The sequence below is a fragment of the Lissotriton helveticus genome, chromosome 8 (assembly GCF_964261635.1).
Source record: "Lissotriton helveticus chromosome 8, aLisHel1.1, whole genome shotgun sequence".
Lineage (NCBI taxonomy): Eukaryota > Metazoa > Chordata > Amphibia > Caudata > Salamandridae > Lissotriton > Lissotriton helveticus.
The window spans coordinates 15,396,188-15,420,631 of NC_136069.1; the positions used below are offsets into that span (position 1 = coordinate 15,396,188).

The 24,444-nt window shown below is 47.9% G+C and overlaps 1 protein-coding gene across 1 annotated transcript in view; it reads left to right on the forward strand.

Annotated features, from left to right (window-relative positions):
• Nucleotides 1–24,444, forward strand: part of UBASH3A (ubiquitin associated and SH3 domain containing A) — a 188,143-nt gene that overhangs the window by 92,339 nt on the left and 71,360 nt on the right. The window contains exons 6-8 of the mRNA XM_078658361.1: nt 7,909–8,117; nt 12,886–13,009; nt 18,392–18,500. Of these exons, the coding sequence (XP_078514487.1) occupies nt 7,909–8,117; nt 12,886–13,009; nt 18,392–18,500 (442 nt within the window). The remainder of the gene's footprint in view (nt 1–7,908; nt 8,118–12,885; nt 13,010–18,391; nt 18,501–24,444) is intronic.

The following is a 24,444-nucleotide window of genomic DNA, read 5'->3' on the forward strand; positions in this document are numbered from 1 at the left end:
CTGGCGCAATGTCTGTTTCAAACTGATGCAATCTCAAATTTGTCTTTCCATACCGACTCATTCACAATAGTAAATGGTGAACCGGAAACTGCAGCAATGGTGATTCCTACACCTACGATTTTCACGAAGCACATGGGTTTACTTTTGTCATTGCGACGCTCGATATTCAAAAGCACCTTTCCTCTCACATTCAATCAACACACCTGCATTATTTGCATCCCCATCCTCCTTACTCGTGAAATCTGTGTCTACCGCCCCAATGCACTTGACTTTCTCTTGTTTGGATACTTTTAGTTTACAAACTCGACCAAAATGCCCTATTTTCCCACACACGCTGCATTTTTGCTTAATTGCTGGACAATTTCTGTTATTCGCTAGATGATTCTTACTATCACACCTATAACATGGTAACTCCTTGCTCACATAAGTTTTCCTATCCTCTATTTTGACAACATCTTTACTAGCTTTAGTCACATTAGATTTGACAACCTTGGATTTGTTAGGTATGACTCTCACTACAACCTGAACTTTTTTTTTCCGCATGTTCTTTCTTCAATGCCTTAGCACATCTTCCAGATAATTCAGCTTTTCTAACAATAGACACAACATCTTTCAAAGGACTAACTCCACTAATCCACAATCTTTCTTGGATTGATGGATCAGGAGCATGCATCACCACCAGTTCCTCTTGTATACCACCAAAACGAAAGTCCTATGCAAGTTTTTTAAATGCGGATACATATTCATCAATAGACTCCCTCTGCTCTTGTTTGCTGTGGAATAACGTATGGCGTGTTATACTCATACAGACCTTTGGCGAAAAATAAGTATCTAGTTGTCTAATGACTTCACAAAAAACATTTCCATCCCCTACATTATCCCCTTGGAACCAAAGGAGTGAAGAAGTAATTATTTCTTCCTCTCATCTGAAAATGTGTTTCCATGGTCTATTGTAGTAATATAATTCAAAACATTTCCCTTCCACTGTAACCACGGAACTGGTGGGTCTCCAGAGATACACACAAATTACTTAGGTGGATTCACCATTATACTTGCTGCAGGAGTTGCTGTGGAGCAAGAGGTACAGTTCTAAGGATAGCAAAACACACAAGGTGATGGACAGAATGTTGCACATTGGCAAAACATTCACCCCAGTCACAGATCTGGGTTTAATACATTGTTATTTTGCTCACCACGCCACCCCGGTTCAGACATGGACAAACGCAAATCAGCTCTGACCCTGTGCCTCATGGGAACAGTCCAGACCGAACTACCAAGCCATGTCTTCCCTGGACCGGAATCAAGCATCCTAGGACCGGTTTCTGACTATCAGCCATCTTCAGCCCGGATAGCTTCACTCCAGTGGTGCAGTGAGCACGGGACCCACGTCTGGGCATACCCTTCCCACATAGGGTGAACAGCAAAACACACAAGGTGATGGACTGAATGTTGCACATTGGCAAAACATTCACCCCCAGTCACAGATCTGGGTTTAATCCATCATTATTTTGCTCACCACGCCACCCCAGTTCAGACATGGCCATATGCAAATCAGTCTTGACCCTGTGCCTCATGGGAACAGTCCAGACCGAACTGCCAAGCCATGTCTTCCCTGGACCGGAATCAAGCATCCTAGGACCGGTTTCTGACTATCAGCCATCTTCAGCCAGGATAGCTTGACTCCAGTGGCTTAGTGAGCACGGGACCCACGTCTAGGCATACCCTTCCCACATAAGGTGAACAGCAAAACACACAAGGTGATGGACTGAATGTTGCACATTGGCAAAACATTCACCCCCAGTCACAGATCTGGGTTTAATCCATCGTTATTTTGCTCACCACGCCACCCCAGTTCAGACATGGCCATATGCAAATCAGTCTAGACCCTGTGCCTCATGGGAACAGTCCAGACCGAACTGCCAAGCCATGTCTTCCCTGGACCGGAATCAAGCATCCTAATAATAATAATATAGCATTTGTAAAGCGCATGGCTGCACAAAACTGTGTATCCCCGCGCTTACTACTAACAAAAAACTTTCAGAGGGAAGGAGACGGAAAGGAAATCATAACATAAATTTATTGCGGGAAGAGGTGAGTTTTCAGTTTAGCTCTAAATAGAGTTTCCGAGGGTTCCATCCGCAGATGCACTGGGAGGGCATTCCAATGTTTCACTGCTTGGTAGCGAAAGGATCTACCCCCCATTTTTGCTCTGGAGATGCGGGGAAGTTTGAATTGCATCATACCAGATGATCTTAAGTCTCTGATCGGGCGATGGATGGTCAAGAGACTTCTGAGGTAGATGGGTACCTTATTATTGGCAATCCGATGGGCATAGCAGAGACTCTTATATCTGATTCTTTCCCTGATGGGGAGCCAATGCAATTTAGAAAGGGCAGCTTTGGAAGAGGTTCTTTTGGGAAGACCCAACACCATGCGAGCGGCAGCATTTTGAATGCATTGTAGCTGATGTAAACTGTTCTGGTTAAGGCCTAATAGAAGAACGTTTCCGTAATCTAGATGGGGTGTTATGAGAGCGTGTACAATGGTCTTTCTGGCTCCGATGGGGATTAGGTCAATGATTTTCCGCAGGGTCTTTAGTGTGCCAAAGCACTTGCCTGTAATTTTGCTGACTTGGGCTTTGCCCGAAAGGTCCGTGTCAAGCATGACCCCTACGTTTTTGACCTTTTCTACAGGGCAGGGGAGTTCTCCCAGGACCGAGGGCCACCATGCCTGGGACCATATCGATGTTTTGTTCCCCACCACCAACACCTCTGTCTTGTCTCCATTTAAGCGGAGGCAATTATTGTTCATCCAGGTGGCTACAGCAGCCATGCAGTTAGAGAAATTGGTGGCATATTCCTCGCTGTCTGGTGTAAGTTTGAACATTAATTGGGTGTCGTCGGCATAGCTGACAATGCCCACCCCAAAATTCTCTACAACGTGAGCCAGGGGTTCCATATAGATGTTGAATAAGGTAGGGCTCAAACTGGAGCCCTGTGGAACCCCATGGCTAACGCTTCGAGAAGATGATTTAAAGGGTGGGCAGTGCAGCTGAAACGATCTTTTGGTGAGAAAAGATTCGAGCCAAGCTAGTGCCTGGTCTTTTACTCCTATGTCCGAGAGCCGGGACAGCAGCGTTGAGTGAAGCACAGTATCAAATGCTGCGCTTAGGTCTAACATGACCAACGCTGCTGTCTCTCCCTCGTCCACCATCCTACGGATACATTCCGTGGAGTACAGAACCGCTGATTCTGTGGAATAGCCAGGTCTAAAACCCGATTTGGAGGGGCGGAGTATAGTTTCCTTTTCTAGAAATGTCATAAGCTGTTTATTAACTATTTTTTCTATTATTTTGGCACATTGTGGCAAAAGAGAGATAGGCCTGAGGTTTTGGAACTGAGTAATAGGGATATTGGTTTTTTTTTAAGGGTATGACTTGCGCTGTTTTCCAAGCCTCCGGTACCTTACATTCTTGAAAGGATAGGGTTATCATGTTTCTAATATGATCTATAAGAAAGTTTTCCATGATGTCCTTACTTTTTGCCAATGGGCACACATCACTAGGAGAACCTGAATGAATACCATTGATGATATTGATAAGATCTTTTTTGTCAGGTATAGTGAAAGTGGTAAGTTTGGAATTTTGAGTAGGGAAGTCTTTAGTCACTACCTCCTTTCCTAATTTAGTGGGTTTGGGGAAAGTAGCATGAATTTTCTCGACTTTTTCGACGAAGAAATCTGCTATTTGTTCACATATATCGTTGGAATATGTGTCTTGAGTGTCTAAGCGTGTGGTGTCTGTTAGTTCTTTATAGATACGGAACAGTTCCTTTGTAGGGTTATCTGCCTCTTCAATTCTGTTTTTGAAGAAGACACTTTTTTCTTCTCTCACCATTTTTTGGTATTTTTTTAGTTCAAATCTATAAATTTCCTTAAGTTCGGGAGTGTAGCTTTTTCTCCATTTGCGTTCTGTCGCTTTGCATTGGGCCTTTGCGATTTTTAATTTCTCAGAGTACCATAGCTCTGATTTGGTTCTTCTCACTGGAGGTTTAGAGGTCCACGGGGCAATTTTGTCTAATGCCTTGCCTAGCCATAATTCATAGTTATTCCATGTGTCTTGTAAGGACTGACCTGTGGGGGGGGGGGGGTGTTCCTCTAATGCGCTGATAAATCGATCAGGGGTGTAGTTTTTCCAATTGCGACGCTTCAGTGATAATAATTTGTTTGGAGCGTTATTGGTAATATTAGTAAATATGTCAAAAGTGATCATATAATGGTCAGACCAAATTAGCGGGGTATGGGGGAGAATTTCAATTCCTTCCCAAGTAGCAAAAATTGGGTCAAGGAGGTGACCTTGTTAGTGAGTTGGGTTGGTGGATAACAATTTTATTCCCAACGAGTACAGTGCTGTCTTAAGTATTTGTGCCTCTTTTGCATTGCTGTCTTCAAAATGAAGATTGAGGTCACCTAAGATCATAAGATTATTATGTCTTATAGCTAACTGGGTAGATGCTTCTATGAGTTGGTTGCAGAAAGGGGTTGAGGTGCCAGGAGGGCGGTATATAAGGAGCCCAGTAATGGTCGTAGTTGATGTCAGTTTTATAGAGAATGTACCACATTCACTATTTATGATGGCCTTATTAGTAAGGGAACATACTAAGGACCGGTTTCTGGCTATCAGCCGTCTTCAGCCTGGATAGCTTGACTCCAGTGGTGCAGTGAGCACGGGACCCACGTCTGGGCATACCCTTCCCACATAGGGTGAACAGCAAAACACACAAGATGATGGACGGAATGTTGCACATTGTCAAAACATTCACCCCCAGTCACAGATCTGGGTTTAATCCATCGTTATTCTGCTCAGCACGCCACCCCAGTTCACACATGGCCATATGCAAATCAATCTTGACCCTGTGCCTCATGGGAACAGTCCAGACCGAACTGCCAAGCCATGTCTTCCCTAGACTGGAATCAAGCATCCTAGGACTGGTATTCGAGCCTCAGTCCAATCTTCACCACCAACATTTCAAAAAAATGAAAATATAGTAATTGAGGGGAAAAAAAACTTCAAAATTGCCAAAGCTGAAAACGAAAACTATGCAGCAAATGTCATTGTCAAAGATTTTTTTTTTATTGTCAAAGATTTTTATATAGCGCATCTTATCACCGTAAGGTCTCAAGGCGCAAATGTACAACAAATAATAATGCTTATACTTCGTGAGTCAGCGAGAGCACACGGTTAAAACTGAGGGCCTCATTTACGAGAAGTGGTGCATCACTGCGTGAAAACAGCGATGCATCACTTTTCACTGCGCCCTCCTTGCGATACCAATGACGCGTCATATTTACAGTATGACGCATCATGTCGCAAGGAATGACAGATACGTAAGTATAACTGACGTATCTGTCAGCGCTAAAAGTGGCGCATTGCTGGAGTTGTGCCGGAAGCCTGACGCAACTCCAGCAATGTTCCATTCACATGGGGCAAGCCCCCTGTGAAAGGGCCTGCGTCACCCTACGCCTGCCATGAGGCAGGCGTAAGGTTTTGACGCATTGGCGTCCTAGAAGTGGCGCAACAAAATTTCATAGATTTCGCAGCGCTACTCCTACGACCCTTTCTTGCAGGGGTACGCCAACCCTGCATGCATTATACCTGGCGCAGGTATAATGTAGCGCAGGGGTTTACGAAGTGACGCATCTACCTAGTTGCGTTACTTCGTAAATATGGCACATCATGTCGCATTTTTTACACCACTGGTGCGTCACAAAAAGTGAGGCACCGGTGGTGCAAAAGTGACGCAGGGGCTCATAAATAAGCCCCTGAAGGTATAAGTTGAAGCAGAAAATAATAGGTGTGTGTGTCAGCGAAATGCTACACCATGGCCACAAGTTGGCAGCAGTACACTATAAAACTCAAGTTGAACAGTAGAAATCACCAAACCTTCTGATATTTATCATACTCAGACAGTGTCATACAGGGGAAGAGAATCACCAGAGCATGAGTCTGCACTGATCCACGGTGCAGGAAGACGACATGTGGCAAAGAGGGGCACAATGAAAGAACACGAGGCACTCTCAAAGCCTCCTTAAATGTCTGAATGACCTGATGCAATGTTGACTGACTATGCGTCGCACGCAGAAAATGCTTGCGTTCCAGGGACCGGCAGGAACAGTCATGTGCAGGACATCTAACCTGGGCTTCTATTGGAATTCTATAACGCATATTAGCAAGCCCATTATCGCTGTTTTAGTGGCAGTTTCCTGCCGCTAAATCGGCGATAATTATAACGAAGTTCTTGCTAATATGCCCCTAAGTGCTGGGGAAGCCATGTCAGTGAGAATGAGAGGGTGGTAATGAAAATCATATTTGGACAAATTGTAAACTGAGGGGCATATTATCAACGGCCAGCGATAATTTTCGCTGGCCGTACATAGTGATAGAAATATTATCGCTGCCTATTGCTGAATATTATCGCCATGAAAACGCTATATGTAGAACGTATAGCGCTATGGCGATAATATTTCAGCGACAGCGGTGTTTTCAATGGAACATCACTGGTTTTCCAGCGATGTTCCACTGAAAACAGCAATAACATTGCTGATACGACCCTGTGGTCGTATCAGCATAATCCATCTCCAAACAAAAGTATGCCTTAGTCAGATTTAAGGCTGAGGTAGCGCCATTTTTTTTATCGCTGCACCTCCTTGTTAATATCGCGAAGCTGCCTTCACGATATTAACATGTGTTGTTTTCACAGCCACGCCTTCTTTGTATCTCCTTAGCCATGCGGGTCGAGGCTGTGAAAAAACGGGCTTTACATCAAGGATACACGTGCTAGTGTGCCCTTGATGATATTGCGATATAGTTATCGCCGCTTTTCGCCCAAAAACGGACGCTAAAGCGGCGATAATTATATCACCAGCCCTTGCTAATATGCCCCGCATTTGGTTGAATGTCAGACTGAATCTATATATATATATATATATATATATATCTTTACGGTACATAGATGTGGTGTTAGGTATAGTAATTCTATACTTACCTAAATGTACTTATCTTCACAATATTTTGGTATTCAATATGTTGGTCATGATGTTTTGTGGGACAATATTTCGTCCAGGATAATCCAGGAGTGAAGCTTCTGGTCCAAAGCGGCATTGAGTAGAAAAGCTTTATGAGAGGTTATTATTCCGCAACGTTATAATCAGCGCTTAGTTTGTAAAAATAAATAAATCCCACGGCTCTTGACAGGAGGCCACTGCAGCTTGCACCACGCATTGCCCCCGCCCGTGCTGCCAATGATAATAACAATAACAACTACTAACCATCACACCTCTAGGAGGTTCACACTGCAGACTAGTTCAAGCCCCCAAAGATAAATAAGTGGTTTGGTCGGCAGGCAATAGTCATTTTACGTGCAAATTGAATTAATAATTGACTCTTTTTGTCGTCTGCTCTAAATTAACCAAACAGCGCCACCTTGTGGCGGACTGTCACAAGCGCCGGTGTTGACAATTAAGTGCCAGTGCCAAGCACTGGAAAACACCAGCTCAAATAAAGCACTGGTGTAGCACCTTTCCAAGAGTTGTGCAATCTCATGCCTCTCCTTCTCGCACTCATCTTTGGGTGAGGCAATGACTGCAGTCATTGATCAGTGAGACTTGCCGCGGGTACAATATTATTATCACTGTGCACTAAAGTGAAAGGGGGAGGTTTTTCACAAGGAGTCACAAACAAATGAAAGGTCTTGATTCTTATGTGACAGCAGAGCTGGCGGCATCTGCTTCCCAAGGTTTAACAGAGTTTGCATCTGAGGTGGAGCATCTGATTGGTGCAGCAGGTTTGGTCCTCACAGGTCTCGGCCTCTGAGTCACGTGTCTGTACTTTTTTGTTGTTTCACTCTGCAGACTTTGCGTGTGCTCTACCAGTACAGACCACAGAACCACGACGAGCTTCTGCTAAACCCAGGAGACCTGGTGTACGTGGACCAGTCCCAGCAGGAGGAGGCGAGCACTGGCTGGATGATCGCGACATGCCACCAGAGCGGCTGCCGGGGACTGGTCCCTGAGAACTACCTGGAGAGGGTCAGCGAGTCCGAAGCATGGGTGAAGCAGAGGTCAGTAGAGGCTTTATTAGTACGTCATTTCATCAATAGAGTCAACTCACATAGTCATTTCAAGTGCATCCTTCATCAGGCATCCATGTAGGCGAAGATCAGTAACCCTGAGAAAACTCAAAATGTCCCTCACTAAGGCCTCTGGGCGTACCTCCAACCTTCAGCTACTGAAAGGAAGACAAAAGTAACTCAGGATCTAGGGACATATGTATGAAGCCTTTTCCCAGAGTCGGCCCATTTGCGAACGTGAAAAAGCCTTTTGGGAGATATCATCCCAAAGTGCCCTCGTACAATAGGGAATCACAAAGTTTGTGATTCCCTATTCCATGAATGCATTTAAAGAATCGCAAATTTAATGCAATTCTGGAAGCCCCCAAGGTGTGCGATTTTACCTTTGGAAATCACAAATTACCACCAACTTCAAGTTGGTGGTAATTTGCGATTTCTTTGAAAAATGCACCTTTTTGCATTTTTCAAAGTGCCATGTGGCGCACATACATGCCCTTGTGCGAGTTCTTAATAACGATTTCGTAAAAATCACTATTAAGGACTCGCAAAGCAGATTTTTCATACATATGCCCCCAAGTGACAGACTGACAACTCCTCCACTTCAGGCTCCTGAGAGGAAGTCAAAAATAACCCTGGCTCTAATGTAAAGTAACATCCTCCCGGCCTAGGACTCCTGAGAGGAAAGTTAACCTCAGATCTAGCGACAGGCTGACGTCCTCTCCACCTGAGGCTCCAGAGAGGAAGTCAAAACAAACCACGTAGTTAACTTCCTCCCCCCTTAGACTGCAGAGAAAAAGTCAAATACAAACCCGGATCCAGTGTCCAGGTAACATCTTCTGCACATTGCACTCCTCAGGGCAAGCCATAGCTAACCTCAGATCAGATGTTAAAGGGACATCTGCTCTGCCTCACACTCTTGAGAGAAAGTCCAAACTAACCTCAGTTTTATTGTCAGAGTAACACCCTCTCCCTACCGTCAACGGCTGAGGAAGGCGATACGCACCCCGATCTAGTGTCAAAGTGTCATCGCCTTTGACTCCTGAGAGAAAGTCCGAACTAAACTCGAATCTAATGCCAAGGTAATGTCTCCTCTTCCTTCAACTCCTAAAAAGAAGTCAGAACTAACCCTATAGTGTCAAAGTAACATTCTCACTCTGTAGACTCCTGAGAGAAAGTTCCAACCTCGAACCTCAGTTTCTAAAGCCAAAGTCATATCCCCCCTTCCTTCGGCCAATGAGAAGAAGTCAACATAACCCCAAATATATTGGTGAGTAGTTGAAAGATTGGCAGCAAGTCAACCAGCCTTAGGTTGGTAGGTTGGTGGAAGCCGTCCCCTCTGCCATCCAAGCAGAAGGTCGACCACCGTACATAGAGACCTCCAGCGGGCGACGAATCCAGGGCACCATCTTTATTGCACAAGCAGAGCGGGTATGAGCTTTTTTGGTTTTAAGGGAATAAAAGTCCCATAAAGTTTTCTTTTCATGAACAGTAACAAATCAATGACTCCTATGAGCAGGGAGGTTTCTACCACTGTGGGGAGCGGAGTAGATGCAGTTTCCCTGCCTCGGTCCACTGTACCGCCCACGACGGGCCTGGCAGGCTTTCATCAGCAGGGGGTGTCCTTCACTATGACCTGGTGGCCCTGTGGACTTTACCACCTCCTGAGCAGCTGTGCAGGTTTGGATGTGGGACGGTGGTCGACATCCCACAAACTGTGGAGTGTAATAATGTTGGTCAAACACTGAGGTTTTGTGGATTGCAACGAACGTCAGTGAGGGTGGAGGGGGAGGGGGGACTAGTCGCACCTATGGTTGAGGCCACAACTAAAGATTTTTACTTTCAAGTGAAAAGTGCAGAAAAAGCAGCAAAAGTTCTGCTCCAGCGAGTGACTTCTTTCTTCATCTAAGCTCCTTCCATCCTCTCTACTACTCAGCACACATTTACTCTTCACTCCTCTCTGTTTCTACTTTCTCCCCATTCCTCCTCTCTCTTTGTTTGTTTCCTCTTCACTTTCCTTTCTCAGTATAAGATCTTTGACATCATATCTAAGCTAAAGTATCCCAGTGCCCCAAGACCTGCTACTGTAAAGCAAAACACCAAAAATGAAAGTGTTTGCCACCTTCCACCACAGCCTTATCCACGAGGCTTGCTGTGCCCCCTTTCCTCTCACGCCCCGTGTGGTTCTGCCATGCCCCCGATGCCAATCGTAAATAAATCCCTATTTGTAAAGCACTAACTACTCACCATTACGGGTCTCAAGGCGCTGGGGGCCGTCGTGGACATTAAGTGAGCTACTGCCCACAGTCACATGGGGCTGAGCTGAGCTGCCGCCAGCGATCGAACCGTGAACCCTGTGCTCCGAAGTCAGCTGCCCTGGCCGCTGCACCACACCTCTCCAGTCGTAGCACATGAAGCCCTCGGTGGTGCTCTAGAAAACCCACCCTGTCTGTCCTCTTCCTCATTCAGCTCCACTGTCATGTAGTTCCCTCTGATCAGTAGGATCTGCGCGTTTGTGGACAACATAAACCTTGGGTGAGGGGCCTAGACTGGTTCCATGCACCCCCATAGTGTACGGTGGCCTAGAGCCCAGCTAGCTCACAGTGCCACCATAAGCCCCCCTAACCCTACCAGGGAGCGAATGGTTTCTGGCAACCACTGAGCATGACAGCCCTGACCCCTCGGGATCTGGTAACAGAGCTAGAACCCTTTCGCTCAGGCACTCGTGCGCTCTCGTGCTCAGAGAAATATACAGAGAATGCACAGTGGGTCGTTTTCAATATATTTATTGAACCAACGTTATTCTGGTATAGAATGCATGTGCGGCGATAATCAGGAGACAGAAGCCTATGAAAGTGATTGCAAGCACGAAGAGAGTAAATAGTAGGCGTAGTTCAACCGTGGTGCTAAGGACAGTGTATATATGCAGGCATATAAACAAGGTTGCAATTAGGGATACTTCTATTATGCAATCCCTCCCCTACGTGCATCTAGGGCGTGTGTGTGACTGTAGATATAGCCAAGAATCCCCAATGGGAAGCTCCAACCCCATTACGTGGCGAGATAGAAGGTACGAGCCCGTCTTTGTCATGAACTGGACACCCCTCACGGAGATGTTAGGCAGCTGCTTGGTGAAGTTTCAGCATGCAGGGACCTCTCGATGTCAGCAGAAGTGTCTGCTCTAGCTAATGCTTATTTATTTATAACTAGCAGCAAGTCCAGACCTTGTCCGGGAGCAATCAGGCTTCCCCGACCCCCACCTTTAAAGGTCGTAGATGATGCCTCGTTGTAGATTGGGAAAGAGGCTCGTGGAAATGTGTGTGCAAATTTGTGATTTCTCCGTTATTATGTCCCTGGCCGCCCCCTGTGTATCCCCTTCCAACAACAGTGCGCGACTACGGATTTCGCGTTTGTAGAGCGTACATGATGCCTCAATGGCTTGTGGAAATCGCCGTGCAATTTTTTCCGTGGCCTGTGACAATGTGTATTGCTCAGCCGTTAGTGGCCCCGACAGCAATAATGCTCCTAGATCACGTGCGTGTTGGACCAATGGCTGAAGGTTTTTCGTAATTTTCTTTACAATGAATGTGGTACTTGCGTGATTGCTTGCGTGATTGGTTAATTGTGTAATGTGTGTGGCGCCATTGGTTGTTTGCTGGAAGGCGCGGTGCCGCGATTGGATGGTTGTGCAAGGTTGTTTGGTGGAAGGCGCGGCCAAGAGTGTCCCGAAGCCGCGCCCTTTTGTTTATGTTGGCTCGGAACCCTGCGGAGTCAGTGAGTACTAAGCCCATTGCACATTCCGAATTTGGCGAATTCGTACATATTTCAAAAATGATGTTTATGTCACAATGTTTATCCACTACGCTCCGTAATGCTCCTGAAGCGTAAAACGGTGTGCTGAAGTTGCTGTGTTGTTGTGTGGTTGCAGAATCTGTTGGTTGCTGTGTTGTGTGTGTGCTTGCGTGTGCTTGAGTGCTTGAAACTGAGTGAATGGGACATGCCCCTCTGCCAATGTTACCGCCCACATTGAGAACAACGCCCACAAGGAACTACTTTCTCCGGAATGTGGTTTGCCCTTCGTAATGTATATGTTGTACAAATGTATAGCCTATGTCCATCGCCTGGACCTCCCCTTTCCAACGCTGTATTGGGTGTTGTGATTGGTGGTGTACTTCTGGAGTTTACCCGCCTCAAAGGTTCCCAGTTCTCGCTTTATAATAGTAGTATAGATATAGATAAAAAGCATCCTTGCAATGTATATAAAATTAGCATTGTTATGAGTTTGCAGATAGCCCTGTCGCCCTATGGATGAAGATAGAACGACATTGTAAAAAAGTTTTGTACTCGGTGTTCGAGGCAGCGTGATAATGTTGCGTGAGATGTGTAAGCAAAGCAATTTCAGAGAAACTAATCCAACATTGTCACACATGCAAATGTGTGCAAAAGGTTCTTGTAAAATGTTATTGTGCAGAAAGAGGGCAATGTAAGAAACTGTGCAGCATTGCTACATGGGCCTAACTCAGGCACATCTGCTTCTATGAGCTAGCTTTTCAGAGCTCCCCGCTCTCCCACAGTATTACGCAACAAGATTTTCTATTTGCATAATATCCTTTCAGTATTCAGGAGTATATAGTCTGTCTTTCAATGTGTTGACTTTTGAAGTTTTGCCTGACTATCTCTGAGCTTTTATCCCTTTCGCTCCCCTCTTTTCGATGCTTACTTTCTCACCAGCTCCCACCCTCTCCTCTCGCTCTCTCTGCAGGACCTATGCCTTCACCCCCGCCCAGGGCTTGTCCCCCAGCCTTCCAAGGGACACCACTGCAAGACCCAAGAAACCAGAAAGGACCTTGTACATAAACAGCGTCAGTAAATCCCTGGACCTCCAGGTAAGGCTTCTGCAGTGTGCGGTGGCACGCGAATGTGCCAAGGACCCTGTGCATTTTGGTTCTCTGTGGTAAATCAACCCATTGAGATCAGGGCCGGCTTCAGCATTGGTGGCCCCCCTCGCTGCCTCCACACCCTAGTAACCTCTCTACCACCGCATCCCTCACCACCACCCCCAACAAAGCCCCTCATCTCTCCTTTGCCACTTTCTCACCTTCATTATCTTTATAGTGCTACTCATCCCAATATAGGGCCTCATTTATGAAAAGTGACGCATCGCTGTGTGAAAACAGTGATGCGTCACTTTTCATTGCGCCCTCCTTGCGACACCAACGATGCGTCATATTTACATCACACACACAAATATGTAATGACAATGAACCATACAAGTGTGTAAATCAATGTACAGGAAATGTTACACAAGACATTGAGGACTCCAAAGTGTAGAGTTTCATATCTTCCATGCTGGTAGTCATTCGCTGTGCTTTGTTGCGTGGAAGGGGGCGAGTACAACCACACCACATCTACTAAGATATGGTGCTGTTGCTCTCTCCACTGTGCACACCAAATGTCAGAGTCTGGTACATGCTGGTTCATGGAAAAGAGCAACATTTCCTGAGTTCACAGGTGAAATATAAAACTTTGGCTATCAATAACCAGTAGACATTATTCCAGCTTAGCCTCATCACAGCAGTTGTAGAATTTACCAAAAGGCCTGACTGTAATCTGTAAACCTCTCGGTAATAACTCAACAAAGTCTGCCCTGTTTCAGGTGTATTTTTCCTAGGAACGGTGACAGAAAGCTGTTTATTCTCCCAGATTTATTTTAACTTCCCATCAATTTCCTGGACAACTTTCAATCTGGGTTCAGACGGGGCTGCAGCACCGAGTCTACTCTTCTAATGTTGTTGACAACACACACCATTTCCTGAACACAGGAAACCCTTTTCAACCTGTTTTCCTAGAGCTTTCAGCGCCTTCCCTAGGGCCCGGCATACTTCCCCGATCAACATCCTGAGAAATTGATTTGATATTGAAGAAACATGGGGCCCGATTCACAGAACTAACTTAAGGCAAAATCCTAAACTTACTACATTTGTTATTCACAGAAGGCATTTAGTAGTTGTAAAGTTAGGATTTTGTCTTAAGTTCGACTTAAGACAGACATAGGACAGACTTAAGACAGACTTAAGACAAACTTAAGACAAACTTAAGACAGACTTAAGACAAACTTAAGACAGACTTAAGACAGACTTAAGACAGACTTAAGACAGACTTAAGACAAACTTAAGACAGACTTAAGACAAACTTAAGACAGACTTAAGACAAACTTAAGACAAACTTAAGACAGACTTAAGACAAACTTTAGTTAGGATTTTGGCTCAAGTTTGTCTTAAGTCTGTCTTAAGTCTGTCTTAAGTTTGTCTTAAGTCAAACTTTACCCAAAATCCTAACTTTACTACTACTTAATGCCTTCTGCGAATAACAAAAGTAGTTAGTTCAGGATTTTGTCATAAATTAGTTCTGTGAATCAACACCAGAGTATACTGATTCACCCTGTATCTGTCTAACTGAACCCAAGCAGGTAAAATTGCCAAAATCATTTCTAGCATGGCCAGTTTGCATCAAGACCGGCCTGTGTCCTGTTCACGACTCTGTTTAATCTGTAATTGGAACCATGTGGGGATATCCTCCGGGGATCTGGTATGGTGTATCGTCAATATTGAGGTGATAGCCTTCCTATTCTTAAATTTAGATATCTTACGAATGACATCTCCTTGCTTTCCAACACCCTGGAAATGTCCTTGGATAGATGTCGGATCCCACCTAGAACTCAACCCCTCAAAACGGAATTTCTTTTAATCTCCCTAAAATACTCCAAACTCCCTGTGCAATCCTGGATCGAGCCCTACCTTCGCTATCGGGGATCGCCAAATCCCTGGGATTCATCTTCAAATTTCCACTCTGGGCAAAGAACGTGTGATACCAGCTGTTGGAGGGTGGGTAATTAGGTGGCACAGGTGGGTACCGACACTTAGCAATAACACCACAATCACAAATGAGGCCCAGGCAAGTCTCAATAAATTAATCCTTGCTCAACCCTTGGTAGCTTGGCTGTGAACAGGCAGGCTGGACTTGGAAACAGGCATGTAAAGCATTTAAAAACACCAATTCAGTGAATAATTAAGGCACAACACACAATAAAAATCAAACACCAATTTATTAAAATAGAAAATATGTGTATGATTACAATGACACCAAAATGACAAAAGTCGAGTGTACTGAATGAGAGATATGAGGTTCTCCTAGTTCCCCCATCACACAAACTTACCCCATACTTCGCTCTTTCATCATCCTCCAACCCTACCTCCTCCAGCCCCCCAGCCACCACCCTATCCCCCCGCCAGCTGTCCAATCAACCCATCTCCCCCAAAATGCCCCTGGCGGTGTGATACCCCCTTCTTTTGCAAAGCCTCTTCCTCACAGCCAGTGACACATACCCTTCCTGTCTGTTTTTTGCAACACTGCAGAGCTGTGTGGGAAACATTTTTTCAATGGTACCGTTTTAGGGCTGGGAAATGGGGGCCGCCATGTTTCCCTCTCCTCCTATGTTCCTTGTCTCCCACGATGAGGTGCAGCGCTACTTTATCACAGAACACGTGGACAGTGCATTGCATGATTTCACCTGCACCACGAGGGGTAATTCTATTAATATAGCACCTCCTCGAATGTGGCCCCTGTGGCGTCATTGCATCGATGTAGCGCCTCCTGAATGTGGCTCCCATGTGGTGTCATTGCCTTGATGTAGCGCCTCCTGAATGTGGCTCCCCGTGTGGTGTCAATGCATCGATGTAGCGCCTCCTGAATGTGGCTCCCCGTGTGGTGTCATTGCATCGATGTAGCGCCTCCTGAATGTGGCCACTGTGTGATGTCATTGCATCGATGTAGCGCCTCCTGAATGTGGCTCCTGCATAGTGTCATTGCATCGATGTAGCGCCTCCTGAATGTGGCCCCTGTGGTGTCATTGCATCGATGTAGCGCCTCCTGAATGTGGCCCCTCTGGTGTCATTGCATCGATGTAGCGCCTCCTGAATGTGGCCCCTGTGGTGTCATTGCATCGATGTAGCGCCTCCTGAATGTGGCCACTGTGTGAGGTCATTGCATCGATGTAGCGCCTCCTGAATGTGGTTCCCATGTGGTGTAATTGCTTCGATGTAGCGCCTCCTGAATGTGGCCCCTGTGTGATGTCATTGCATCGATGTAGCGCCTCCTGAATGTGGCTCCCATGTGGTGTCATTGCATCGATGTAGCGCCTCCTCAAATGTGCCCGTGTGGTGTCATTGCATCGATGTAGCGCCTCCTGAATGTGGCCACTGTGTGGTGTCATTGCATCGATGTAGCGCCTCCTGAATGTGGCCCCTCTGGTGTCATTGCATCGATGTAGCGCCTCCTGAATGTGGCCCCTGTGGTGTCATTGCATCGATGTAGCGCCTCCTGAATGTGGCCCCTGTGTGGTGTCATTGCATCGATGTAGCGCCTCCTGAATGTTGCCCCCCTGTGGTGTCAATGCATCGCTGTAGCGCCTCCTGAATGTGGCCTCTGTGGTGTCATTGCATCGATGTAGCACCTCCTGAATTTGGCCCCGTGTGGTGTCATTGCATCGATGTAGCGCCTCCTGAATGTGGCCCCTGTGTGGTGTCATTGCATCGATGTAGCGCCTCCTGAATGTTGCCCCCCTGCGGTGTCAATGCATCGCTGTAGCGCCTCCTGAATGTGGCCTCTGTGGTGTCATTGCATCGATGTAGCGCCTCCTGAATGTGGCCCCTGTGTGGTGTCATTGCATCGATGTAGCGCCTCCTGAATGTGGCCCCCCTGTGGTGTCAATGCATCGCTGTAGCGCCTCCTGAATGTGGCCTCTGTGGTGTCATTGCATCGATGTAGCGCCTCCTGAATGTGGCCCCTGTGGTGTCATTGCATCGATGTAGCGCCTCCTGAATGTTGCCCCCCTGTGGTGTCATTGCATCGATGTAGCGCCTCATGAATGTGGCCTCTGTGGTGTCATTGCATCGATGTAGCGTCTCCTGAATGTGGCCACTGTGCGGTGTCATTGCATCGATGTAGCGCCTCCTGAATGTGGCCCCTCTGGTGTCATTGCCTTGATGTAGCGCCTCCTGAATGTGGCCCCTGTGGTGTCATTGCATCGCTGTAGCGCCTCCTGAATGTGGCCTCTGTGGTGTCATTGCATCGATGTAGCACCTCCTGAATTTGGCCCCGTGTGGTGTCATTGCATCGATGTAGCGCCTCCTGAATGTGGCCCCTGTGGTGTCATTGCATCGATGTAGCGCCTCCTGAATGTGGCCGCTGTGGTGTCATTGCATCGATGTAGCGCCTCCTGAATGTTGCCCCCCTGTGGTGTCAATGCATCGCTGTAGCGCCTCCTGAATGTGGCCCCTGTGGTGTCATTGCATCGATGTAGCGCCTCCTGAATGTGGCCCCTGTGGTGTCATTGCATCGATGTAGCGCCTCCTGAATGTGGCCCCTGTGTGGTGTCATTGCATCGATGTAGCGCCTCCTGAATGTTGCCCCCCTGTGGTGTCAATGCATCGCTGTAGCGCCTCCTGAATGTGGCCTCTGTGGTGTCATTGCATCGATGTAGCGCCTCCTGAATTTGGCCCCGTGTGGTGTCATTGCATCGATGTAGCGCCTCCTGAATGTGGCCCCTGTGTGATGTCATTGCATGAATGTAGCGCCTCCTGAATGTGGCCCGTGTGGTGTCATTGCATCGATGTAGCGCCTCCTGAATGTGGCCCCGTGTGGTGTCATTGCATCGATGAGGCGCCTCCTGAATGTGGCCCCGTGTGGTGTCATTGCATCGATGTAGCGCCTCCTGAATGTGGCCCCGTGTGGTGTCATTGCATCGATGTAGCGCCTCCTGAATGTGGCCCCGTGTGGTGTCATTGCATCGATGTAGCGCCTCCTGAATGTGGCCGCTGTGGTGTCATTGTATCGATGTAGCGCCTCCTGAATGTGGCCGCTGTGGTGTCATTGCATCGATGTAGCACCTCCTGAATGTGGCCCCGTGTGGTGTCATTGCATCGATGTAGCGCCTCCTGAATGTGGCCGCTGTGGTGTCATTGCATCGATGTAGCACCTCCTGAATGTGGCCCCGTGTGGTGTCATTGCATCGATGTAGCGCCTCCTGAATGTGGCCCCTGTGTGATGTCATTGCATCAATGTAGCGCCTCCTGAATGTGGCCCCGTGTGGTGTCATTGCATCGATGAGGCGCCTCCTGAATGTGGCCACTGTGTGATGTCATTGCATCGATGTAGCGCCTTCTCACATCTTCAGCTGGGTTTTTCTGATCTTTGATCTCTTCTTCCAGTTAACCCCTTCGGTGTCGGTCAGGAGGCGCCTGCTGGTCGTGCGGCACGGAGAGAGGGTGGACCAAGTCTTTGGAAAGTCCTGGATGCAGCAGTGTCTGACCGCGGACGGTAAGTCTGTAGCGCCTACTGAGTGCGCATCATATATATTCCTGCAGCTTTTTAGGGCCGACAGTCTACTAGGGAAGATCCAAGTGATGCTCTGTGACCTGACCTTAGACCTTAGAGGTCAGTGCCCTGAATAGCAGGATCCCAGTCCAACTAAGTCGAAAACCAGCAAAACACCAGGTAAAAAGTGGGGATAACCATGCAGTAAGATTCCACCTTCCTACAGCTGCCGACTTGTATTTTGCTGTTTCTGTCAGTGCATCCAGATATATGATACAACAAGTAACATCATACCTATAACAAGCAGTGTCGGATTGGTAACGGGGGCACTCGGGCAATACCCGAGGGGCCGGTATCCGAATTCCACCTGTGGGCTGCTTTTTTTTAGCAGCCTGGGGGGGCGATTTGGGCGGTTTCTGCATTGTTTGATGCCGCCAGCGTCTCAGTGGGTGCCTAGGTGGCCTTTCTGCAGGCAGGTGGGCGTCCACTACCTCCCTTTTATCAACGGTAGAGGCGTCTCTCCCTTTCTCTCGCTGGGCCGGCCCATTAATATATGCATATTGAGCGGGGGCAGGGGGCCTGGGCAAAAGTGGCCTCACTTGTTTTCAGGTGTGTTTCACCAGTGTGGACTAATCAGTGCATATTTTTAAACACCCCACCCCCTTTTTTAGGGCTCGGCATTGAGCCCTATTGCAGACGAGTTCGCTCTCAAGGGAGGACAGAGCGGTGCACGAGCCTACCAGGGTCTGTGGACGCGCACACACACAGGCAGGCAGGCAGGCACACATAGACAGACAGACAGACACACGCACACACACACACACACCTTCCCTCTCTGCCCACTCCCTCTCTGCCGCCCCCCTCTACCCCCACTCACCGGGCTCTTTCCCTCCGCAGCGGGTCAGTCGCGGCAGCAGGCAGACTCGGTGTCTTCTCCGGCGATCTTCAGCTGATGTGCACGCCCACGCTGCGTCTCGTGCGCGCCCACCACGCTGTTTCGCGCCCGTTGATGCTCAGCTTGTGATTACTACTCCTTCTAACCCGGATTTTAAATGACTATTTCTTGGTTCTCTAACTCCACTCTGTTGTTTCATAACAAACTGATATTCAGCACATTTCACAGTCTCGCTTTTGCTTCTCATAAATACAATAAGATTATTTTAAGCAAATGTCTACCCTTCATTTGGTCCTGTCCCTTTTATGCTTCGGACTATAGAGTTTTAGAAAGTGTGGTGGAAGATTCCATGATATCGGCGGCGCCAACAGTGCGGAACCTGGGTATCATAGACATAGAAAAAGACTGCCCATGTGCCAACCTGTGTGCTGAGTGCAGAGTGTGAGTGCAGAGTGTGAGTGCAGAGTAGTGAGTGCAGAGAGTAGTGAGTGCAGAGTAGTGAGTGCAGAGAGTAGTGAGTGCAGAGTAGTGAGTGCAGAGTAGTGAGTGCAGAGTGCAGAGTAGTGAGTGCAGAGTGCAGAGTAGTGAGTAGTGAGTGCAGAGTAGTGAGTGCAGAGTAGTGAGTGCAGAGTAGTGAGTGCAGAGTAGTGAGTAGTGAGTGCAGAGTAGTGAGTGCAGAGTAGTGAGTAGTGAGTGCAGAGTAGTGAGTAGTGAGTGCAGAGTAGTGAGTAGTGAGTGCAGAGTAGTGAGTAGTGAGCAGTGAGTGCAGAGTAGTGAGTAGTGAGTGCAGAGTAGTGAGCAGTGAGTAGTGAGTGCAGAGTAGTGAGTAGTGAGTGCAGAGTAGTGAGTAGTGAGTGCAGAGTAGTGAGTAGTGAGGAGTGAGTGCAGAGTAGTGAGTAGTGAGTGCAGCGTAGTGAGTAGTGAGTAGTGAGTGCAGAGTAGTGAGTGCAGAGTAGTGAGTAGTGAGTGCAGAGTAGTGAGTAGTGAGTGCACAGTAGTGAGTAGTGAGTAGTGAGTGCAGAGTAGTGAGTAGTGAGTGCAGAGTAGTGAGCAGTGAGTAGTGAGTGCAGAGTAGTGAGTAGTGAGTGCAGAGTAGTGAGTAGTGAGTGCAGAGTAGTGAGTAGTGAGGAGTGAGTGCAGAGTAGTGAGTAGTGAGTGCAGCGTAGTGAGTAGTGAGTAGTGAGTGCAGAGTAGTGAGTGCAGAGTAGTGAGTAGTGAGTGCAGAGTAGTGAGTAGTGAGTGCAGAGTAGTGAGTAGTGAGTGCAGAGTAGTGAGTGCAGAGTAGTGAGTAGTGAGTGCAGAGTAGTGAGTAGTGAGTGCAGAGTAGTGAGTAGTGAGTAGTGAGTGCAGAGTAGTGACTGCAGAGTAGTGAGTAGTGAGTGCAGAGTAGTGAGTGCAGAGTAGTGAGTGCAGAGTAGTGAGTGCATAGTAGTGAGTAGTGAGTGCAGAGCAGTGAGTGCAGGTGCAGAGCAGTGAGTGCAGGTGCAGAGTGGTGTGTGCTGTTTAGTGCAGAGTGCTGTTTATTGGCAATGTAAATGACAATGCCATTTATTTATGATTTAAAGAAAAAAAAAGAAAAGTCATGAGCAATGCCAATAGTTCTACCTTTAATGATGCCGAGACCATTGCATTGTAAATGCTTGTTATAAAATGTCACCAAAGCAGTGTTTTGCAGAAAGGCATTATGCAAATGTGGGCCACTTTTTTTTAGTGTGCCGGGGCCGATTTTTAATCCCAATCCACTCCAGATAACAAGTCAGGACTATTGGCTTTGTCAATGGTTGTTAGTTGCATAAGATAAAGAGGTAGCCACTATTGCTTGTATATAATATTGAAAAAGCTTCGCCTTAAAGCCCTGGTGACACCACGACAATGTTGCTGCTCCTGAGTTTCAAAAAGAGAAGGAAAATCCATTGAAAAAATGACTCTTTAAAGGATTTCCCTTCCACTACAACGCTCACCTGGCATGACGTCATGCCGTAACCTCTCCACTAGTGAGAAGTGAGCAGTGTGAGCACGCGCACATGGATGTGAGAAGTGAGCAGTGTGAGCAGCGCACATGGATGTGCCTGCTGTCACTGCAGTCCACCTGTGCCAGGGCACAAAACAGAGCCCGATAGAGACCCGTTTTGAGGCCCCCTTTAAAAAAACTGACGGTGCTCAGCACCAGTGAGACCCGGCCCACTTAAAGCCTTGCCTAGGACACTGTTTTGCAATTGATTGTGTTTGTGAACTGGCGGGCAATAGTTGTGTAAATGCTCCTAGAAGCCCTTGCAGATCCTCAGTTGGTGCTTCTTTCTCCACGTACTTTCCCCTGGGGCACCATACACCTAGTGTGTAGCTGTGCTTGAGGTGACAGTGTGCAGCTATGCAGCCACTTTGAGAGTGTGCAGGATGCAATGTGCATAGCACAGCTGCGTATCCCGCGCTGAATATCTCCCTGGCCGATGGACGCAGGGAGTACTGCGCACTCATTCTTTTAGACCTCAGTGCCGCATTCGATACAGTGAATCACTCCACTGCGCTGCAGGCTGGAAGGAATGGGTAGACAGTGCACCGCCTTGTTGTGGCTGAGACCTTCCTGTCTCGCCGCACCTTTCAGGTGCATTCCCACCAGTACAGGTCCACACCTCCCCCCCGAGCCTCGGAGTGCCAGCCCGCTGCTCTTCAATGTATATGTGAGGTCTCTGCCGAGATTGTGGGATCCCCTGGGCGTACACTTTTTTCACACACCGATGACACCCAGATTGGGGCATCCTTATCCACTGAGGGTGAGCACAATGCAGATGTGCTCAACACCTGTCCTGCCCAGGTTTCAGCACGGATGACATCATTTCACTGAAACTCACGGGGACGAGACAGAGGTTCTGCTCGAGGGCAGTCCTCCCCACCCCTGGGGTCCACATCTTTGTCTGGCAAACATGGGCTCAACCCAAAAGTGAAAGAGGTGTGGCGCAGTGGCCAGGGCGACTGACTCTGGGATCTGGGGATCAGGGTTCGATCCCCGGCTCCGGCGGCAGGTTAGCCCAGCACCATGTGACTCTGGGCAATAGCTCGCTTAATCTTCCCGACGGCCCCCAGCGCCTAGAGACCTCTCCGGAGGTAGCTGTGCGCTTTACAAATTCAAGGTTATTATAACCCCTTCTCCAGCTCAGAGATTTAAAAGTCTGGGAATGTGGCGGTTGTATGACATTACCACGCCTTCCTTCACCAAGCAAGTCTTTACATCGCACATTTCACAACGCATTCCGCCACCAAGCACTTACATTCATTCACATTACAAACATCTTCCCCAGCATTCCACTACCACGCATACTGCCTCTGGAAAATTCTAGTATAACACTGCCACCTACTGTTGCAAATGTATACATTAACTCAATACATTTTGTAATTCCAATCCATTTGTCGTTTACACATTTTTTAGTAATTGAACATGTTATATTTTTTGTGGGGGGGAGACCACCCCAATCACCCTTTTTTAATTATCCTCAAACGCGTGGTTTTGTCTTGCGATGTAAAGACTTGCGTGCCAACAGTCTTTAGGATCTAAAAAATGTGTGGAAAATGTACTACGAAGTGAAAACTTCAGAGTAAAGGCTGTTTTACACTGTGGCTAGATAATAAACTGACTACGCATTAACAGATAATCAAGGTGGCGGCTGCCTGCTTAGGTGTCCCTAAATGGCTGAGGAGGATTTTGTCATGTATTCCAGTGTCTGCTTCACTTACTGTGTTCCAGGCTCTGGTAGTTTCCAGACTGGACTATGGTAACATTATATTTGGGTGTGGAAATAGCTTTGTTAAAAAGGCTGCAAACGGTCCGAAATGTGTCTGTCCGCCTACTTCTTCATCCTCCCAGTTCCACTTCCTCAGCCAGCCTGCTGGACGCCTTAGACTGGCCAGCGCTTGGGCGCCGAGTCCACGTCAAGCCCCTTTGCAACATGCACAGGTGCCTTGCCAGCACAGGGCCTGTGTGATTGAGACCGCTGGTGTCTGAGTACTGTCCGAATTGTACACTTCGATCCAGCTATTAGGATCTGGCAATGGTTCCCAGGATCAGTCGCCTCCGCCCGACTCATCCTGGACATCCCCCGACACAGCCACATCTCCGGCCACCTGAGAGACCTGCACTGGCTCCCCGTCAGCAAGAGGATCACGTTCAGGCTACTCACCCACACACACAAGGCCCTCCACGACCTGGGCCCCAAGTACCTCAACGACCGCCTGACCTTCTACACGCCCACCCGCCAGCTACGGTCGACCAACCACGCCCTCGCCTCCGTACCACGCATCCGACGAGCCACCGCCGGAGGAAGATCCTTCTCCTACCTGGCGGCCAAGACATGGAACTCCCTCCCCATCCACCTCCGGCTGACCCTGGACCATCTCTCCTCAGGAAGCAACTCAAGACCTGGCTCTTCGAGCAGTGACGGCCCCCCTCGCCCAGCGCCTTGAGACCCTTCCGGGTGAGTAGCGCGCTATACAAATGCCTTGATTGATTGATTGATTTCCAGGGTGGCCCAGCATTCGTGCTTCTTGTGCCTGAGCTTTGGAACGATTTGCCGCACTCGTTGAGAGAGTGCAAACTGCTCGCAGTTTTCAGAAGCTGCCAGAACCCTGGCTGTTTCCATCTTCCCTTGGCCTTCAAAAAGAGGTAGCACTAGAATAGATGTTGTTAGGAGGCGTGGTCTGTGACTGAGAAGGTCCTCGCAGAGGTCTGTGGTAAAAGGCGAGTAAACCCTGTCGAAGGGAGAGTAGGTCTCCCTTCCAGCCCCTACAGACCACTGCATGGCTCTGGGCTGGCACTGCCCCTCAGGCCACAGAGGCGACCAGGTAATCCTGCTCTTCTCACCCTTCCTGGGGGTTGTTAGTGGAGGTTCTTCCTTATCGTTGTTCCCACCATTTGTTCTCCAGCTTTGCACAAGCTTCCCTTCTGCATTAGTTGTTCCACGCCAGACTGCAGGGAGTGTACTGTGCCTGTGGAGGGAGGCGGTGTGAGATCGCAACTGCACTTTTGAAGTGAGGTTGTGTGAGACCGCGACTACACTTGTG